This window comes from Notolepis coatsorum, assembly GCF_963971535.1.
Source record: "Notolepis coatsorum genome assembly, chromosome: 6".
Classification (NCBI taxonomy): Eukaryota; Metazoa; Chordata; class Actinopteri; order Aulopiformes; family Paralepididae; genus Notolepis; species Notolepis coatsorum.
This window is the reverse complement of record NC_140170.1, coordinates 66,917,450-66,937,189: the sequence shown is the minus strand read 5'-3', so window position 1 is coordinate 66,937,189 and position 19,740 is coordinate 66,917,450. Positions and strand designations below refer to the sequence as shown.

The following is a 19,740-nucleotide window of genomic DNA, read 5'->3' as shown; positions in this document are numbered from 1 at the left end:
GTGATGTAGGCAATGGAGTCAGAGTTCATAATTCATATGGTATGGGGGGGGGGCTGTCAACGTGGCACAGAGTTCATAGTGATGACAGCTGAGGGGAATAAGCTCTTCCTGAGTCTGCTTGACTTTTGGAGCGGAGGTTCCTGTAGTGTCTCTCAGAGGGGAGGAGGGCAAACAGTCCATGATTGGGATGAGAGGTGTCCTTGACTATGCTGCATGCCTTCCTTAGACACTGCTTGTGATGGATAGACTCAATTGCAGGGAGTGGTGTACCGGTTATGTGTTGGGTGGTTTTCACCATCTTCTGCAGTGCTTTCCGGTCAGAGGCAGTGCAGTTGCTGTACCTGACTGTGATGCAGTTGGTGAATATTATGCTTTCTATGTTAAAAGTTCACCAGAATCTGAGGAGACAGGTGGGCTTTTCTCAGTCTCCTCAGGAAGAAGAGGCGCTGGTGAGCCTTCTTGACCAGTGATGAGGTGTTGAGGGTCCAAAAACAAAACACTTACACCACCTTTAAGCCAATGACATCTGTGGTGGGCTCTATTGAGTCCTGGGTCCCACAGGGACATTAAAGGTGCTGTAAGTGGTATTTATTTGTTTGTTAAAATAACTCCCGACAGCCTATACTTGAACAAGGCATGAATGATTTTCGGTTGGTAAAACGAAGACGTCTGTCGCCTGTCGTCTGTCGTCTGGCAGTGTTCCTCTTCCAGACCGCGGCGGCGGAATCAGCTGATGTCAAGTGTGACAACATCTACAAGGACTTCTCCAACTGTGTCCTGGAGCTGGGAGACAGTATGGACAACTACCAGGAGAACGTGACCAGCGAGAGAGGAGTGGAGGCCGTGTGCAGGTGACCAACAAACACATTTATTACAAAGAGAGAAAGGAGTGTGTGTTTTCATTCATTCATTCATTCATTCATTCATTCATTCATTCATTCATTCATTCATTCATTCATTCACATTCATTCATTCATTCTTTATTTAATCTGGAAGGATCAGTGAGAGCTCTCATTCACAATGACTTCGAGAAATACAACACATAATAAATACAAAAAAAGAAAACAATATAGAGACAGAAAGTCAATCAATTAAATATTTGAAATAATTAAAAACAATTGCCGACTATTTGCTATTTTTTTTAATTCACTTTTTCTCCTCCTGTTTTTCTTTTTTTTATCCACTTTTTCTCCCATTTTCTATATTTTCTCCCATCCCAATTTCGTATCATCCAATTCTACCCTCCCCTGTCTCGAACGTTGTTTCTTGCCTCCCACAAGCCGGCTGCAATGTGGACTAAGTCATACATAGCACGAGTCCCCTCCGATACTCGAGGTAACAGCAGTCGCATCTTTCCACCTGCGCGGCGCGATCTTTCAGCGTCAGGGGTCTGCGCTTTGGAGGGACCCCGCCCCCGTCGCTTCCTCATTCTACTGCGCAGGCGCACCAACCGACCTGTAGGAGTCGCTGTCCACAACGCCCGATCCCCACCCATCAGTTTCCCTCCCCCTAATACTGCCAATGTGTATTAGTGCGGACGACCAGCTAAACTGAAAGCAATGTGGAGTGCTGGGCTCGAACAGGGAGATGATCTGTTTGAGCCCAGCCTCCAGTATTCGTGGTGAGCGCCTTGCCCACTGCACCAAGTAGCCGCCCCTCCTCCTGTTTTTCTGTGTTTTTCTCCCATCCCAATTTAGTCATTATGCCAATTCCCCCCTCCCCTTCCTAGTCGTTGCTCGCATGTGCCCCCCACTGGTCGGTCTAGGGAGCCCTGAAGTCTATGAGATGCTTCCTCCGAGACATAGGAGACAGCCAGCAGCATCTTTTCACCTGCCAGCGCGGACTCTCATTGGTGAGGTTTAACGTGTGGGAGGTCACACTACCCTCACCATCTCCCTCCCTCGCTGTGCAGGCGCCCTGACCGACCTGTAGGAGTCGCTGTTTACAACTATTACCACCCATCGACTTCCCTCCCGCTGACTCTGCCAATCGAGCCAGTATGACGGCCGGCCCAAGCCGGAGGCAACGCTGACAGCCGGATTCGATACCAGTGTCTCTCGCGTTGGTGACGAGCGCTTAGTCTGCTGCACCACCCAGCCGCCTCCAGACTATTTGCTATTAACGATTTTACTGACCAATAGATACTAATGAATTTAGTTTTAAACATTCCATGTTTCTGGGGCACAGGAGCTAAAAGCAAATTCTCCTAATCCAGTGCAAACTCTAGGAACCTTAATTGTAAAAGTCAATCACCAGAGTGAGTATGATAGTAGGTCCAGAGCTCCAATCCAGCAATGAGGTGATATAGTGCAGAATGATTGAATGAAAATTGTATTAACAGATTGCAGAATGGGTACAATACAGTACGGCTCAATACACACAATTGTTAAGGGGATGCAGACCAGAGAAAGACTTTCGTCTTGTTTACATCAGGGTCCCCCATTTTTTATTCATAATGAATTGTAAGTAAGGGTGCAATTAGCACCGTGCAATCCATTCTTTGTGGATCTAGCCCTGTCTCAGTGTGTGTGTGTGTGTGTGTGTGTGTGTGTGTGTGTGTGTGTGTGTGTGTGTGTGTGTGTGTGTGTGTGTGTGTGTGTGTGTGTGTGTGTGTGTGTGTGTGTGTGTGTGTGTGTGTGTGTGTGTGTGTGTGTGTGTGTGTGTGTGTCAAAGCATATTAAACCTCTGTTCATATTGAGGGCGGCAGTGGCTCAGGAGGTAGAACGGTCGTCTGGTAATCGGAAGGTTCCCGATTCGATTCCCGTTCCACCCGGCAGTGTGTTGAAGTCCATTTAGCATTTGAATCCTACGCATGTGGTCTGTGGATTCAAACGGAGCCTTCACAGCGTGTGGCTGTGAAATAGACTGAAAGAGAGCGTACGTGTGGACGTCATGCAGCAGCGGGCCACATGTGCACGATGCCCATCTGTGTTTGTATGAATGAAGGAAAACGTTTATTTAAAATGGACACCACCACAGCTACATTGGACCAGCCACAGTGGACAGACCAGATTTTGTGTTTATAGCACAAGTGCTAGTTTTCAACACTAGTCCATTGAGGTTTTTCCAAAAGATACAACAAAATTAACAGTAAAATACAGAATTAAAATCACAACTCAGAACAAATATTTTCCAGAGCAAGAGTCCATGATCAAAACAACAAAACCAGTCCGCGTCTACATATGTGAACACTGCGGCTTTGATTTCAGCCATACCTTGAGTCCTCTGTTGAAGACGTTGGCATTGGACTCCAGTTTTAAGCCAGTAGGCAGAGAGTTCCATACGTTTGCCCCGTTAACAGAGAAGGCAGACTGTCCAAACGAACTCTTGCACATGGGAACAGTAGGCCTACAGTCACCATTATTGGAAGCTCGTGTGTTTGCTCTACTAGAGCACCAACCAACGTCTAACCAGAAAATAATGATGATACATGATTGTGCAAACATTTAAAAACGAGTCTAATATTACAGAAAATTACAAAATTGTCAAACGTGAAAAGATTGTGCTTACTCAAAACACTGCAGTGATGCCATCGCATTGGTTTACGTTTACGGTCCATGATTGTTTATAGTCTGTTTGTATATTATAGTTATGGGTTTTAGTATGGTTTGTGAGGTTTGTGACCATGATGTGATACAATAAGACAAGTGGGAAAGAATCATAGCATGCATATAAAGTTTTAGTTGACAGATATTGTAACAGGGATCATGAGATCTAATTGCCCGGCCTTACGACCGCACAGACCTCTAGCGCGCAGATTACCTCCCCGTTGTTTTAACCCCTCGAGGTGTAGCGCAATCAAACCAGTGTGGTTAGGATTTTGCAAGGAAAGAAGGAAGGGTGATTACGTCACTGTGTAGCGTGTGAACACACATCGGTGCCAAGTGTGTTCGAACGACAGTGAGTTGAACGAGGTCAGAATCATCTGCAATCTGTTGCGTTGTTAACTAGTTAACTAGCTAGTTAGATATATTGGTTGATGTATATTTCCTCAGATAGCTTGTATGTTTAGAATTTGAATACAGGCTTCAATAGAACTAGCACCAATGTCTGGCACCAAGCAGAGTATAAAGCGGCTGGTATTCTGACGTGATGACCCTTCCTTCTTTTATAGTTTCCTTGAGATTTTGAGAAGTGAGCGTTCTTCTAACGATGACGTAACAATGGCCCCTGGTCATTGAACGCTGTAATTCCAGAGCGCTAGAATGCTGGGAGTTCTAGAAATCCCCAAATATAATTCTGAGGAAACGCTCACACCTCAGAAAAGGGGTTTGGATCCCATGAACGTGAGTGTCAAGCAGAACCGGGTGAGACAGGCGTCCCCGTGACAGAGCATCGGAGAGGGAGGACAGAGAACAGATGTACTGTAGTAATCTCAGAGGGGGATAACAGAATGCTGCTAAAACACAGAGCCACTGGGCTAAATAATTTATGACGATACTGCAGCAGGAGTCTGAGGACCTCTTCTTTTGGTCGTTGTTACTGCATGACACTCTGTGACCTCACTGCAGTGCGTTACAGTCCAGAGACCCACGAGGAGACACTCTGTGACCTCACTGCAGTGCGTTACAGTCCAGAGACCCACGAGGAGACACTCTATGACCTCACTGCAGTGCGTTACAGTCCAGAGACCCACGAGGAGACACTCTATGACCTCACTGCAGTGCGTTACAGTCCAGAGACCCACGAGGAGACACTCTGTGACCTCACTGCAGTGCGTTACAGTCCAGAGACCCACGAGGAGACACTCTGTGACCTCACTGCAGTGCGTTACAGTCCAGAGACCCACGAGGAGACACTCTGTGACCTCACTGCAGTGCGTTACAGTCCAGAGACCCACGAGGAGACACAGGCCTCATCTTCTCGTGTTGTCCGATTGTAGTCACTGTGTCTATTTGAGTTCCTTTGCCAAATTTGTCTGACTGAAAGCAGACATGCTGTATAGGGCTGGGCAATATACTGATATATTTATTGTTTATTTTCTATATCTGTGTTGTTGTTATTATATCATGGGGATCTTTTGATTTTGTGAATGGTGATGCACAAATCTGTTGGCCAAATGAATTATGTAGAAAGTAAATATTAGGTCAGATTTCTCACAAAAGGCTTTCTGAAATATTGAGATTGAATGAGATTATACAACGTTTAGTTCTAAATGTGTATTGTGACTGGAATTGAGTGCCTCCAACCACAATATACAGTAGGTACTCGTGCCCTACATTCAAGTCAAGTCAAGTGTTCCTTTATTAATTCCCTTTGGGAAATTCAAGTGTCATAGCATGGGGGGGGGGGGGGGGGTACAGGTACTGTAGGATAGGGAGTATTAATAATAGAACATAGAACAGAGTGCAAGTAGTAATGATGATAGTGATGACAAGTAGTAGTGAACAGTAGGGACTAGGGAGTGACAGGATTTAATCAGACAGTAGTAATAGTGATGGATGATGGTATACATGGTCCAAACCAGTAACACACTGCACCAGAGTCTGTGCAGTGTTTATTATTAAGAGTCAGACAGTCCTAACAGTGTTTATTATTAAGAGTCAGACAGTCCTAACAGTGTTTATTATTAAGAGTCAGATAGTCCAAACAGTGTTTATTATTAAGAGTCATATAGTCCTAACAGTGTTTATTATTAAGAGTCAGGCAGTCCTAACAGTGTTTATTATTAAGAGTCAGATAGTCCTAACAGTGTTTATTATTAAGAGTCAGATAGTCCTAACAGTGTTTATTATTAAGAGTCAGATAGTCCTAACAGTGTTCATTATTAAGAGTCAGACAGTCCCAACAGTGTTTATTATTAAGAGTCAGATAGCTTAGCAACAAGGAGCAAGGTTGTTGGTGGAGGAACCAAAATAATGCTTTGATCTTTGTTTAACCTCAAGAAACGTTTGTATGAAGGCACTAATGTGGGCGGGGTCATGGTTTATTGGCACCAGTATGCATGCTCTACGGAACCCGGCCTACGCCTCCTTCCTGGGAACGCAGTGCTCCGGTGCCACCAGCCGTGTCATGGCACTCATACGGTGTTAAATGTTACATCACGAACCACTCTTCATGTTGATACTGTATCACACAGGGCAAGCCAGAATTATATTATGAGAGGCACGTCTGCAAGGTTGAGATGGTACGGTCCTGTAGGGGTGTCTGAAATGGTTGGTTAATAAGAAGGATATATAAATGTTTTTGACCCCGTTTTTGTCCCCTGCAACCCCCCCTAATTCTACTACTAATTAGAGCGGGGGACATGGGGGGGTCCTTCCCTGAAAAAAACTGCAATTTGACGTATATATTCAATGACTTTGGGGGGATTCTTTTAAAATGTCAGTAAATTGTTGCAGAGTTAATATTGTATATTAATTTAGATCTGTGACATAATTAGAAGAATAGGTTTGGGCGGTCAGGTGGCGTAGCGGAGATTGCGTTCGTCACCAACGCCGGAGACGCTGGATTCGCCTGTTCGAATCCAGCTCCCGGCGTTGTCACCAGCTTGGCTGGCCGTTCACACTAATACAATTGGCAGTATTAGAGGGTGGGAAAGCTGGAGGGGTGGGTCCGGGTCGTTGTAAACAGCGACTCCTACAGTTCGGTCGGGGCGCCTGCTCAGCGAGGATAGGATCTAAGGGCGGTAGTGTGATCCTTCCACACGTTACACCCTCTCAGTGAGAGTCCGCGCTGCCAGGTGAAAAGAAGCGGTTGATTGGCTAGACGTGTGTCGGAGGAAGCACGTGATAGCCTCCACTCTCCCAGACCCACTGTGGGGGGTAAGTGCGCAGCGACCAGGAAGGGGATTGGGAATTGGCATAACGACTAACATTGGGATGTGAGAAAATCGGAGGAAAAAGGAGGGGGGAAAAGATAAATAAAAAATTAAAAATAAGAATAGGTTTGATTCATAACATAAAATTATTATAGAAAACAATAGTAATAAAATAGAAATGTGGGAAAATCCAGATATCAAAAATCAGGTGGGGCAGGTGCCCCCAGTTTGAATAGGCATGACGCCACTGGTATCACACTTCCCATTACGTCACTCTCCAGTATTATGAACATCAACTGGATTATCTGAGGTGATTTCCATACAAAAGCAGATAGTGATACACTATCTGTATTAGATTAAATTCGATTCAATTATATTATATTATATTAGATTAGATTAAATAAGATTTATTAAAATAGATTAGATTAAATCAAATAAGAAAACAAAATAAGAAAACCTAACCCTAACTAACCTTACTGTCATGCACTTGTCCTAATAAACTAACCTACACTGTAGCACTCAACACTTTGATGAACATTGTTATTCAGCTGATAGAGTTGTGCCCTTCCTGCTGTCTTGTTGTACAGAACTTGTAAGTCGCTTTGGATAAAAGCGTCAGCTAAATGACTAAATGTAAATGTGAAATGTAAATGTAAATGTAAATGTAAATGTAGATTAGATTCAAATGTATTGTCAAACGAAAATAGGTTTGGCATCCAACCAGAGTGCAAATGTAACAGTAAAGTTCAATAGTAATATACAATGTACAGGTGATTAAACTGGGTATAAAATATATAAATAAGTACTACTTGTACTACTGAGTATAGTGCTAATCAGATGTATGTACAGAGTTATAGTATTAATAAATACCATGATACAGGTATAACGACAGTATGGGGGTAAGTCATACTGGCCAGCAGTGTAACTAGTAAGAGTAGGTAAGGGATATGTACAGATATAGATATAGTATCTACAGATATGTCAAAAGGATTATGGTAAAGATAAATAAATATATATATACAGCATTATTGTACATGCTATCATACAGAGTTGTATGTGTTATATGCAGGTGTATAAGTAGGTATATAGACTTTATAGGGTTTTATAGACTATAAGTAGGTAGACTTTATAGATGAAGGTCCTTCCAGGGGAGCTCCAGTAGCTCACCACGTACCGCGAGTGCTATTTCAGCGCCGTGGACAACCGTGCAGCCGTGCCTTTCCCAGAGTGTCTTCCCCCCCATCTGAACCCTTTCAGCCTGCTTCTGTCGGTTGAACTTGACCAAGTATAAATGCGATAAACGTATAAAAGAGCCAGGGAAATGGCCAAAGTTAAAAAAAAAAAAAAAAAAAAGAAGGTCCTTCCAAATATCACAATTTATCACATCATATTGCCCATTCCTACTACTGTACTACACTAATCCCAGTGACAGTTTATTGGCCAGCAAATGAGTCCAACATCTTGTACGCTAAGTCACAGCCAAATGGATGGTTTGCACGACGACTAAGATGAGAGGATGTTCTCGATTCTCCCTCTCTCTCTGTTTGTGCCACGCAGCCACTGGGAGGCGTTCCACACGTGCGCCCTCACGGCCCTGTCCGACTGCCAGGAGGAAGTGGGCACCATCTGGGAGACCCTGAGGGAGGACTCCAGGAGGATCCGTTTCCAGGGAAGCCTGTTTGACCTGTGCAGTCCCAGCTCTTCCCCCGGCCTGCGCTCACCTCTGGCCGGGCTGCTTCTGGCACCGTGGGGCGTGCTGGTCGTGGCCGGGTCCATCTGGTCATCTACATAAGATGGTGGAGGCCCCCCCCCCCCCCCCTCTGAGCACTCTCACATTCCCCGGGGGGTTGGGGGTGGTATCCTCCACCGATGATGAGCACAGATGAAACTTGATGTTATATCATAACTTGTCAGTATAGGCAGAGAAGGAAGAGATTACCGTGTGAGGGATTATTACGGTATGTCAACACAGAGCCATTATACAGTATGTCTGAGGCAGGGCCGCGGGTATTAGCTTGGATGAGTATAGTATTTCAAATCAAATACTTTATCCTTACATTTTATCAATTTGATAATTGAAAAGAAAAGAAAAATTATGATAATCCAAGTATTCTAAAGGTTTCTAATACTATGTGATCCAAGTCTGATCAGCACAAAGAAACAGTTGTATATGTGTTAAATAAACACAGAGCCATAGATGATAAACCTCCAATAGGTCGGTATAAACACACTCAAGCCATTGTAACACAATTAGCATATTATATTATATTAAAAAAATACTATTTTAAAGGGACATTTCACTGACTATGTTTACATGCAGCCCCGTATCCTGTCTATAGGACTGATTGAGCCCCACTCCAAATGAAACAAGCTTCTATTACTAGACCTTCATTTATTCTGGGAGCATGCAATTGAAATCAATGATCTCATTTACAATGCAGCGCTGATACAACAATAACAAGGACACAAAGGTCATTTACACAAAGCGCATCTACTCGGAGCTGCCACTAGGGGCACGGCGGCTAACTGTGAGTGAGTTACGTTCTTTATCAGTAGATGCTAGATCGCACGGCCCAGAAGAAGATGTTTACATTTATTTAAATAGAAATGTATTTAAAAATGTTAGCTAGTGGGAGTGGTATATGGTTAGGGGTAACCTTGCATAGCCATACCTCTCTCCACACTATTTTAGCGCTGGACAGAGGGTCTGGCTGAATCATCATCCCGGTATAGAGCAAAAAACAACGACAAATGTCCAAACCTGGTTTAAGGGAAAGTGGTAGCTTCATGAGTCGAGGACTTTGAATTTGTCCTCTAATGACATCACAGGAGGACACTAAAATCCTTATCTTATGTTAACTGAAGCTCCATGAAATGATGTAAATGAAAGAATAGCATGATCCAAAACCTCGGCAAAAGAGACTGTTATAACATTCAAATGAATATAACATTCAAATGTATGAAATATTTTATAGCACTTAAAGTGAGTGAAGGTGACTTTTTAGGAATCCAAATCATTACAAATGTTTATTTTTAATAAACGAAACCAAATATTTAATAATGAAAATATTAAATAACCAATTACACCCGAAGAGATGATGTACTTTTGAGTGAAATGCCCCTTTAGGCTGTTTGAGGCTGCGGGAGGTTTTTATAGAAGTGACAATCAAGCCAGATGTATGACTCTTTATACCCCAGTCCAGACACCCCAGTCCCAGATGTATGACTCTTTATACCCCAGGCATCCCGGTCCCAGATGTATGACTCTTTATACCCCAGTCCAGACACCCCAGTCCCAGATGTATGACTCTTTATACCCCAGACACCCCAGTCCCAGATGTATGACTCTTTATACCCCAGGCATCCCAGTCCCAGATGTATGACTCTTTATACCCCAGGCATCCCGGTCCCAGATGTATGACTCTTTATACCCCAGACACCCCAGTCCCAGATGTATGACTCTTTATACCCCAGACACCCCAGTCCCAGATGTATGACTCTTTATACCCCAGGCATCCCAGTCCCAGATGTATGACTCTTTATACCCCAGACACCCCAGTCCCAGATGTATGACTCTTTATACCCCAGGCATCCCGGTCCCAGATGTATGACTCTTTATACCCCAGACACCCCAGTCCCAGATGTATGACTATTTATACCCCAGGCATCCCGGTCCCAGATGTATGACTCTTTATACCCCAGGCATTCCAGTCCCAGATGTATGACTCTTTATACCCCAGGCATCCCGGTCCCAGATGTATGACTCTTTATACCCCAGGCATTCCAGTCCCAGATGTATGACTCTTTATACCCCAGGCATCCCGGTCCCAGATGTATGACTCTTTATACCCCAGGCATTCCAGTCCCAGATGTAGGACTCTTTATACCCCAGACATCCCGGTCCCAGATGTATGACTCTTTATACCCTAGTCCCAGATGTATAATAATAATAATAAATAATAATAAATTGTATTTGTATTGCACTTTTCGTTCACTAGGATCCCAAAGTGCTACAGGGTTAAAACATAGTTAAAAAGTATGTATGACTCTTTATACCCCAGACATCCCAGTCCCAGATGTATGACTCTTTATACCCCAGGCATCCCGGTCCCAGATGTAGGACTCTTTATACCCCAGGCATCCCGGTCCCAGATGTAGGACTCTTTATACCCCAGACATCCCAGTCCCAGTTATTGCATGGCTGCTATAAAGACACCAAAAAGGCACTTGATATAAACACGCGTGACATAGTTCAGATCCTCTGTTATTTCTCCTCTCGTGTCGGATGGCTCGTGTTTTGACTGCAGTTTATTGAATATCATTGAGTCATACTTCAGAGTACACTAAATAATACAATAACACACTGTATGATTATATATACGACAATAACATATGGATTTTTTGTATAGTGAAAACTCCCTGAATTATCACAAAGCAATGCCTGGAATACGGCATAGACAATATCTAATATGTAATTATATAACCTCCAGCTATGATTATTCTCACATTAAGTAAAAAAGATAACATTTTACACTCAATTTGCAGTCATTATGTCATTATGTAATGAACATGTAAATGCTGTAATATGGGGTGAGAGATTTCCTCATTAATATATATATATATATATATATATATATATATATATATATATATATATATATATATATATATATATATATGTGAAATTAGTGATGAATTAGTGATAACACTACATAATAGAGATTCTAGCTTCTAGCTCTGTGGATGACACATCCGGGCCACACTTACTAGCAGAAAAAGATTTAACTGTGACACCAACTTCAATGAGCAACTTCCTGCTCTCAATTGGTCCAATTTGGAGGTATACACTTGAGCTTCTTGGTAAAATGCACACAATCAAGTTTAAAACATCCGGTAAATTAATAATCACCAACACACAATCAAAAACAAATACAGCTCATATGCAACAGCACATCAGAGAAAGCAATTACAAGTTGACGTAGGACAGTTATTGATTCAAAATCTAAAAGAAAATCCAAAAGAGTACAAGAGTACTCAGTTTTAAGTCACGTTATTCCATGACTCCGCTGCATCAGTACAAAAAGCAGTCCTTCCCAGCGTGGATCAGTGTCCCAGAGCAGCATAGATGAGATATGAGCTGGTAACAGAGGAGTGCTTTATAAATATAGATACCAACGATTACTGCGCCTGTCAGACAGAGAACCCGGATATGGACATTTGAAGTGATCTCACTCCTCAGAAATGCATGATTATTCTTATCAATAATGGACACTGTTGTTATATCATTATTTAATTGTACCTTAACCCATTATGAACCTGTGCATGATGTTATATAGGCTAGATCCTCGCTGTAGTACGGTAGTATGCTATCCACTTTTATTCAGATCCATTCTTCTGCTCATCTGCATGTTCATACTGGTTGTTTACAGTTATTCATAATCCTTTAGCACCACAGGCCATGAACCAGATGCAATTAATTTAGTTGTTGGGTGAACTATAGATAAGTGGTCAATAATATGTGAATCTTTTGCTCATGTTTGTTATCTTTGCTATAGGAAAAACACACATAACACACAGAAACGTGGGTAAAATATGAAATAGGTTTAGGTCCTCATTGATCATTGACTGAATTATGTATTGTGATGGTTGCTGCTGCCCTTCTGGCAGTGGATTTGCACTTCTGCCCTTTGTAAATAGTGGGAAACAAGTTCTAGTTGTGTATTTAGGTCGCGTTTTATATGTGAATGATAATGTTGCTCTGTTGTCAGTATTATGTTTGGGAACGTTTTGCAAATGTTTCATTTTATTTGTGTATCGGGTGATCATGTGCACATTTATCAGGGCTTTATTGTTTTAATATAAATCAGTAAATCTGAGGTTGCGTTCACAGTGCCGTGCGGGGCTGTCGTCACTACACGAAACGGCAAGGAACACCGAGCTATAAATAGAAAGAGCTTTCTTCCACTCCCTGTGACTGAAGGCATTCCAGTATTGTGTGTGAGAAGAACTAAAGTTTAATTACATCCTGGTTCATGGTCTGCGATCTAAAGAGTCGCCCACTTATTTTGCGTGGAAGAAGTGGAAGCGTTGTGTCACTGGATGTGTGCGTCTGGTGGAAAGTCCTCAAAGCATGAGCAATATGTACGGGAGAGTTTTCTCTTCATATGCGGCTGAAAGAGCATGACATTTAAGGCTACCAAAACTCAATAGCTGTTTGATAGGCTGCTGCAAAGTATTAGAAGACTGAATGTAAAATAACTTGAATAATAGCCATGCAGTCTCTACAAGGTACCAACAAAGCACACTATTCACAAAAGGTCTGTATTAAGTATTGTATCACAAAGTAATGTGTTTGTAATAATAAAGCACAAGGTTTTAAAAGAATATCCAGTGCTCATATGCATTAGACTGTATACGCATATCCTCCCATGGGGATGACTGATGTGTCCCTAAGCTTTCTATTCGGGTATAGGAACAGTCAAGGGTTTGGTTTCAACTTCATGTCCTGCATTCTGGTGAAGTTTTCTGCACCAATTTGTGCCTTTTCTGCCACAATTTATGGTGGAAATGTCTTTGTTTATGTAAAGGAAAAGACAACATTCAGGTACCCACTGACACAAATATAACAGAATATAATGCAGTAAGGCTCTCAGGCATTCTGTATTGCTTTCAAATATTTATTCTCCTGTATTATATATATAGTTACAGGTAAGAATGATTTATAAATGTTTTGACCCCTTATATATTTTTTTAAGCCTCTTTTGGGGAGGGGGTTGCTTTTCATAATGTTTTTCATATTAGCAATATTGAGGGGGACATGACCCCTGCAGCCCCCCCTAATGCTACGCCTATGGGAACAGTATTGTAGGTGCAGCACTCTACAGGGCCATGCCTACAAACTGTACAATTACATTTGGGGAGGGGGTCTGAAAAGAACTCACAGTTGAATTCATTATTACAAATGTAACCGACAAACGTGCACATATCTCAATCCACCTGAGGGGTCTGAGGGAAAGAGTCAGCCGTTCATGTCGAAACATAGTAGGCCGAGCGTTTCAGAGACACCAGAGAAACTCCCCGACTCCCCACGATCCGTTTCACGAGGTTTCCTATTTTAGTCGTCCCTGCGGCGAAGTGTTGATAATGAGAACTAAATCCAGCATGTTTCACCTCAGCTGCTCGTTAGCGCCTCGCTCCCCATCTGTTCTCTCCCACCTGGCCGCTAAGCAGCGGGGTGGGGGGGGTGAGGGATCAAGGCCCCCGAAGACGTCCCTCTCAGAACCAAATAGACACGTGTGGTATGAGCCCTTCATTATAATTCAAACGTCTTAGTATCTTTAGTATGTTGACCGGATTCTCTCGACCCAGTTTCCTCACACGCCGAGATGTGATATCCCTTTTCTATCAAGTTAAGCTGGAGGTTTCATATTGTAACGTAAAACAATTGATTTGGTTAAATGGTGGTGTATTTCTTTTTTTCATAGCAGTTTTTATCCAAAGCGCTTTACAATTTTGTTCACTCACACATCGATGGCGGAGGCAACCATGCAAGCTGCCAACCTGCTCATCGGGAGCAGTTAGGGGTTAAGACACTGCCCAGGAGGATCGGGAATCGAACCGGGAACCTTCCAACTACCAGACGACTGCTCTACCTCCTGAGCCATGGTTAGTTTGGGTATTTGAATTGTCCCGTTTGTGATAACAGGTGCGTGGGCGGGTCTTTCTGATACCTGGTTAACCCGCACCACTCGACCTCCCTAGGTGGTACATTTAGGAATCGGAAGAAAGAATTCCAGGCCCAGACCCACTTCAACTCGAGACACGTCACACAGGAGGCCATTTCAGTCAAATGAATCCATGCAATCCACGGATGGGTTTGTGTATTTATTAAATACATCATAAAAAAACAGTCAAATATATAAGTGTTATGGTTTAAAATGATGTTACAGAGAGTACAAAAGGTGGCATTGTGTGCTTTACTTTTGACCCTAGGAACATCTGCGAGAAGCAGTCAATTAAATGGACACATGGCCTCAAAGATGATTGATTACTGAGATCATAATAATAATTTAAGAAAAAGGTCATCTTAACCTTAACATTATGAAACACTGATAATAGTTCAGAGAATATGTCTCAAAACATCACACCGTATTATAATTTCCAAACTCAAACTTCTGGTGGTAGAGTTATTGGACTCATGTGAGGGGTTGAGGCTCTCTCCTTTAGGCCACGGAATACAAGAGATATATCTGAACTCATTCCAACAATGCTGAACATGATTCTGTCAGTAGCTTTTACATATCACGTCTCCGTTAACAGTAGCACAGCATTCTCAGAAAACGCAGTGGCAACCTCGAGTCAGAACACAGCTGGTGGCCGACAGACCGTCTCTGGAGTGGCCATCTGGTCTACAGAACATTTCAAGACAGAAAAAAGGAAAAAAAGAATAGCAAACACAGTAGCAGTATGAAAGCTCCGCCTGACTAACAACTCAGGCTCATCAGAATGCTTGAGTCGTTCACGACTCTTATATATGGAAAAGCAGAAATATATCCTTGCTCATCATGTTCCTGACCTGATTAGGGTGATTTGAAATGAAATCGATTCTTAAAATCCCATGATCTGATGTTTTAATCTATGCTTTTTTTTCAATGAACGTGAAGATTTTCTCTAAACGTTATTTCTAGTTTGCCTCCTGTCCTGCAGACGTCTCTAGTTTGCCTCCCGTCCTGCAGACGTCTCTAGTTTGCTTCCTGTCCTGCAGACGTCTCTAGTTTGCTTCCTGTCCTGCAGACGTCTCTAGTTTGCTTCCTGTCCTGCAGACGTCTCTAGTTTGCTTCCTGTCCTGCAGACGTCTCTAGTTTGCTTCCCGTCCTGCAGACGTCTCTAGTTTGCTTCCTGTCCTGCAGACGTCTCTAGTTTGCTTCCTGTCCTGCAGAAGTCTCTAGTTTGCTTCCCGTCTCTAGTTTGATTCCCATCCTGCCGCTTCCCGTCAAACCAGATTGAATCAAAATCAAAATCGGGACATTGTCAATAGAAATCAAATCAAATCGGGTAATCAGTGTCGTTACCGGGCCCTACCTTTAATGTATGGAAAAACATACAATGGATACTTTTCTCTGACATTCAGGTTTACATCATGATGCGATTGAGAAAAACACATTACAATTATTTGAACACTTAACACCACTAACCATTGTCTTAACATTCAACTTTAAAAGAATAATAAGCTATATATATATATATATATATATATATATATATATATATAAGCTAAACAGTCGAAGAGCAACCAAATATCTATAATTGTTCAGGTCCAAAGAACAATGTAAACTTAAATCTGCTTTCGAATGCATCGAATCATCGTATCTAAAGCCTCTTTCGCACATGAACTCTGGACAAAGTGCAGAGAATCGGGTGCCGGCATTACCTGGAGTTGTACACAGCATGCGATTCTCCATGGCGGACCTGTTTGCACATTATGGAAATACTGCGTTTTGTTTGGGGCGAGGGGAGGCCCCTAGGCATAGTAGGCAGAGAGGGCATGATGCAGAAAGGGCGTGACACAGAAAGGGCATGACGCAGAAAGGGCATGACGCAGAAAGGGAAAAGTAGCCTTCCTCCGCCGGTGTATAATCATAATTTGAAATGTTCAACTGGTGTGTAACTTGACATCTTCCAAAAAGGTTTGAAATGAAAAGAACTAAGGGTCAAGGTATTCCGTACGGAGTGAAATACTGGACCAACGGTGTTCCATAAAGTGAAAAGAAAACAGGATTTTACACTGTGAAACTATATAAATAGTTTACAATCAAACCAAAACGTTTGTATTACTTGTGAACTGTTAATTTATGTAAACGTTTTTGGATGATGAGCAAACAGCGTTTAATAACTATCATCCTCAGTCAGACAGCGGAGCAAACTGGCCAGCATATCATCTTGACTTGATATTAAAAAAATCTCCTGTTTCAAAGCATTATTGAGCAAAAGTTGACCTAACAAATCATGACCACTTATTAATCGTTTCACAGGCTAAAACACTGTGAGAAGCACACATTTAATATAAATGTACGACGTTGAGGCAGTCTCTGAGGTGCGCGCCTCCACGCTCACTTTTGGGCGCACCTCGTAAACTAGCTACAATCTTGATGAGACAAATACCTGTCCTTGGTCAGGAATGAAATTGAAGAGAAAATGAAGATAACTATCAGCGGCAAAAGGCCATCTGTACGCAACATTGTTGTGTCTGGAACACGGTTTGTCTACGTTAATCAATACACCAACTCGCTGTGTCAATTCTGCAAACAATGATCTGCTTGTGTTCCATATGGGCTCAGTTTTGCAGTTTTATGCTAGGTGCTGGGAGGGTAAGCGCTGCGCGGAATAATTTGAACATTTGCGTTCGCACATACAGCGCCTCCGGGTAATGTGCGATTAAGGTCAGGAGTCCAGTGCGTGTGCGAAAGGGCTTTAGCAGGTAATGAAATTATCGTCCACTGTTAAGATGGGAAAGTGATAAATAAATATGCCTACGGCAAGCAAAATCCTACAGTTCGTCTTGCCGTCTCGCTCAAGAGAGGTGTGCAATTGTTCAGCTCTGGGCATCTCCGTCAATGCAACATCTGCGTTTATTGCAGTTTGCCCTTCTGGTTCACTGTGTCAGCAGCACAAAAAAGGCCCCTCCCTGACCCCATCCCTTAAAAGGGGTAAAAGTCAACACGGGGGTCAGCGTCGGGTCGATAAGGCCGAGATCAGAGGTTAGACTTGGGCCCGGTGTTGACGGGGATGGCCCGGAGTTCGGTCCGCATGCAGAGGTACTCTCCGATGACGGCCATCAGCGCCATGCAGGCCACGTTGACGAGCCACCAGGACAGCGCCGCCGGCAGGCGAGCGTTGTAGATCCAGCAGCCGATCATGTGGAAAAAGTGCACGGTGACAGTGAAGTCCAGGCACTGCTTCCCTCTGCGGATGAAGAACCACAGTCCTAGAGCGCTGGGGAGAGAACGACACAGGTAGACTACATTATGGACTCAATAATTCATACGGATATATTACCGGTATTCAAGTGAAGGTTAGTGCAAAGATTATTTTGAAAGGTTATATCATATATAAATGGTAAATGGCAACATAGCTTACTCTCACGCAAACCCCAATTGCTTACCAGGTAAGAGAGTTCAAGATGAAAGCCATCATTGAGAGCCTGCCCTGCATTGTCGCAAATCCAAGGACCTACAAGAGCAGAGCCATGGAATAAGTTACTATACAAGATTGGTACAAAGAATTTAAGTTTAGACAACTTAGCAGACAATATGACTTACTTCATAGCTGAATATCTGGTCGAGTGAGCGGGGCGTTTGCACAAGGCTGTCCACTCCAGCCAACCAGAGACAGAGGAAGCTGTAGTAGATGCATTGCATCAGCACAATCTGAGACACAATAAGAACCGGGTCCCAGATGTAGCTACGGAAATGACTGGCCATGGTATAGACTTCACGTTACACTCAGGGGCCACAAGAAGGTTGTTAATGTTGGCTAGCAATGCCCACCCCCTGCAGTGTGGCGTCTGTATGACTTCAGAATCTGAAACAGAGAAGCATAAATATAGTCCATCAGGTAAGGTGGTATAATGGTGATTATGAACTAATGTAGCTTTGTACCAGCTGCATTAATGTAAGTGCTTCTCTGCTCCCTGGCTGGAACGTTGGGTGATACAAAATGTATTACTTTATTATTTATGTTAGATCAAATTCTCAATTGCAATATTCAGAGTGGGCGCATAATAACATTTTGGCAACAGAGCTGCGCAATACTGCCTTTACTACTTTGCAAAAAAGGGATATAGCCACTACTAGTGTAGTGTATCACCCATATAGGATAAATATTTCCACTTTAAAGCTTTGTTATTGTGAGATCTTGCTAGCCTCTGAAAACAATTAGGAACTTTCACAGTTAACGTTACTGCTGTAATCGAATATATGTCATTCCTACACACAGAGTGCAACACGTTTAGCTTTAGCAAAGTTTGAATTGAAGCCCCCTCCAGGTGAATAATATCAATAATGCAGCTAATGTTAGTAGTTGTAGCTCGGCTAGCTAACGTTAGCTAACAGCTACCCGCGGCTACCCGTGAGACGACTAGCCTAGACTGTTGCTACGCCTACGACAAAGTCAAAATTATCTGACAACAACCATGCTCGTCGTCTGTCCTGAGCAAGAGGAATTATCTTTGCTTGTACAGTTAGCTTACCAGTCCAGCGTTATCCTGTTGTTCTATCTCAAATAAAAGGTAAATAAAGTAGCTAGACACACACGACCGACGTGTTTACTTCATAGAACTATAAAGGTCCACTTCCTGAAAACTTGACTGAACTGACTCAAACTTCCGCCCGACCCGGATACACTTAGTTTTCCTTCCAAAATAAAGGTCTTAATAATTTTTAATAATAATAATTTATATAATTTAGGACCTGCTCCGAGGTCATCAATTGGCACACATGCGATGCATGCATGCAATTCGTATCTGCGATTAACCCATCCCGTCGTCCTTCCCCCCCAAGGGCAGCCGGGAGCAGACAGGCGTCAACGTGAGCCGCGCCAGGGGACCAATCCAAGTGCTCCTGTCCGTCTTCGTCAAGGACGCCACAGCGTTAGCGATCTTGTTGTTGTGCATGTTTTTCCATTGGGTTTATCTTATCGGGGGGGAAACCCTTGCGAGCACAGGGAGAACATGCAAACTCCACACAGAAAGGCCTGGGAGATACCCCACCTGGGTAACTGGCATCATGGAAACCTGGTCCCCAAGCGGGAATCGAACCCTGGATCTTCTTGCTGTGAGGCGACAGTGTTAACCACTACACCACCGTGCCGCTTGGAGGTCTTGGAGGTGTATATGGTACATGATGAGGCAAGGTTTCTTGAACGTCCAAAGAAAGTCCAGGAAATTGAGGTCAACAAGTCAGGGTAATTGATCAAGTGTCATA

General features: G+C 43.0%; 2 protein-coding genes across 2 annotated transcripts; one reads left to right on the top strand and one right to left on the bottom strand.

Moving 5' to 3' along the window:
• Positions 1–636: 636 nt before the first annotated feature.
• Positions 637–8,552, top strand: LOC311229524 (neuritin-like; the record flags this gene model as incomplete). Its single annotated transcript, XM_084315600.1, has 2 exons — positions 637–851; positions 8,318–8,552. 2 exons carry the CDS (start codon positions 637–639, stop codon positions 8,550–8,552), a joined length of 450 nt encoding a protein of 149 aa, XP_084171726.1.
• A 7,266-nt stretch (positions 8,553–15,818) lies between these two features.
• sys1 (SYS1 golgi trafficking protein) lies at positions 15,819–19,120 on the bottom strand. The gene is made up of 4 exons (XM_084317797.1): positions 19,008–19,120; positions 18,079–18,340; positions 17,922–17,989; positions 15,819–17,752 (listed from the first exon to the last, which is right to left on the bottom strand). Exons 2-4 carry the CDS (start codon positions 18,238–18,240, stop codon positions 17,512–17,514), a joined length of 471 nt encoding a protein of 156 aa, XP_084173923.1. The 5' UTR covers positions 18,241–18,340; positions 19,008–19,120; the 3' UTR covers positions 15,819–17,511.
• Between the last annotated feature and the right edge of the window lie 620 nt (positions 19,121–19,740).

Bases quoted from the DNA above. Each gene is read 5' to 3' on its own strand.
- sys1 (XM_084317797.1), bottom strand. From the start codon at position 18,240: ATGGCCAGTCATTTCCGTAGCTACATCTGGGACCCGGTTCTTATTGTG. The intron at 17,990-18,078 runs GTAAGTCATATT...CTGCTCTTGTAG, and splicing joins ACCAGATATTCAGCTATGAA to GTCCTTGGATTTGCGACAAT. The intron at 17,753-17,921 runs GTAAGCAATTGG...TTCTCTCCCCAG, and splicing joins ATCTTGAACTCTCTTACCTG to CGCTCTAGGACTGTGGTTCT.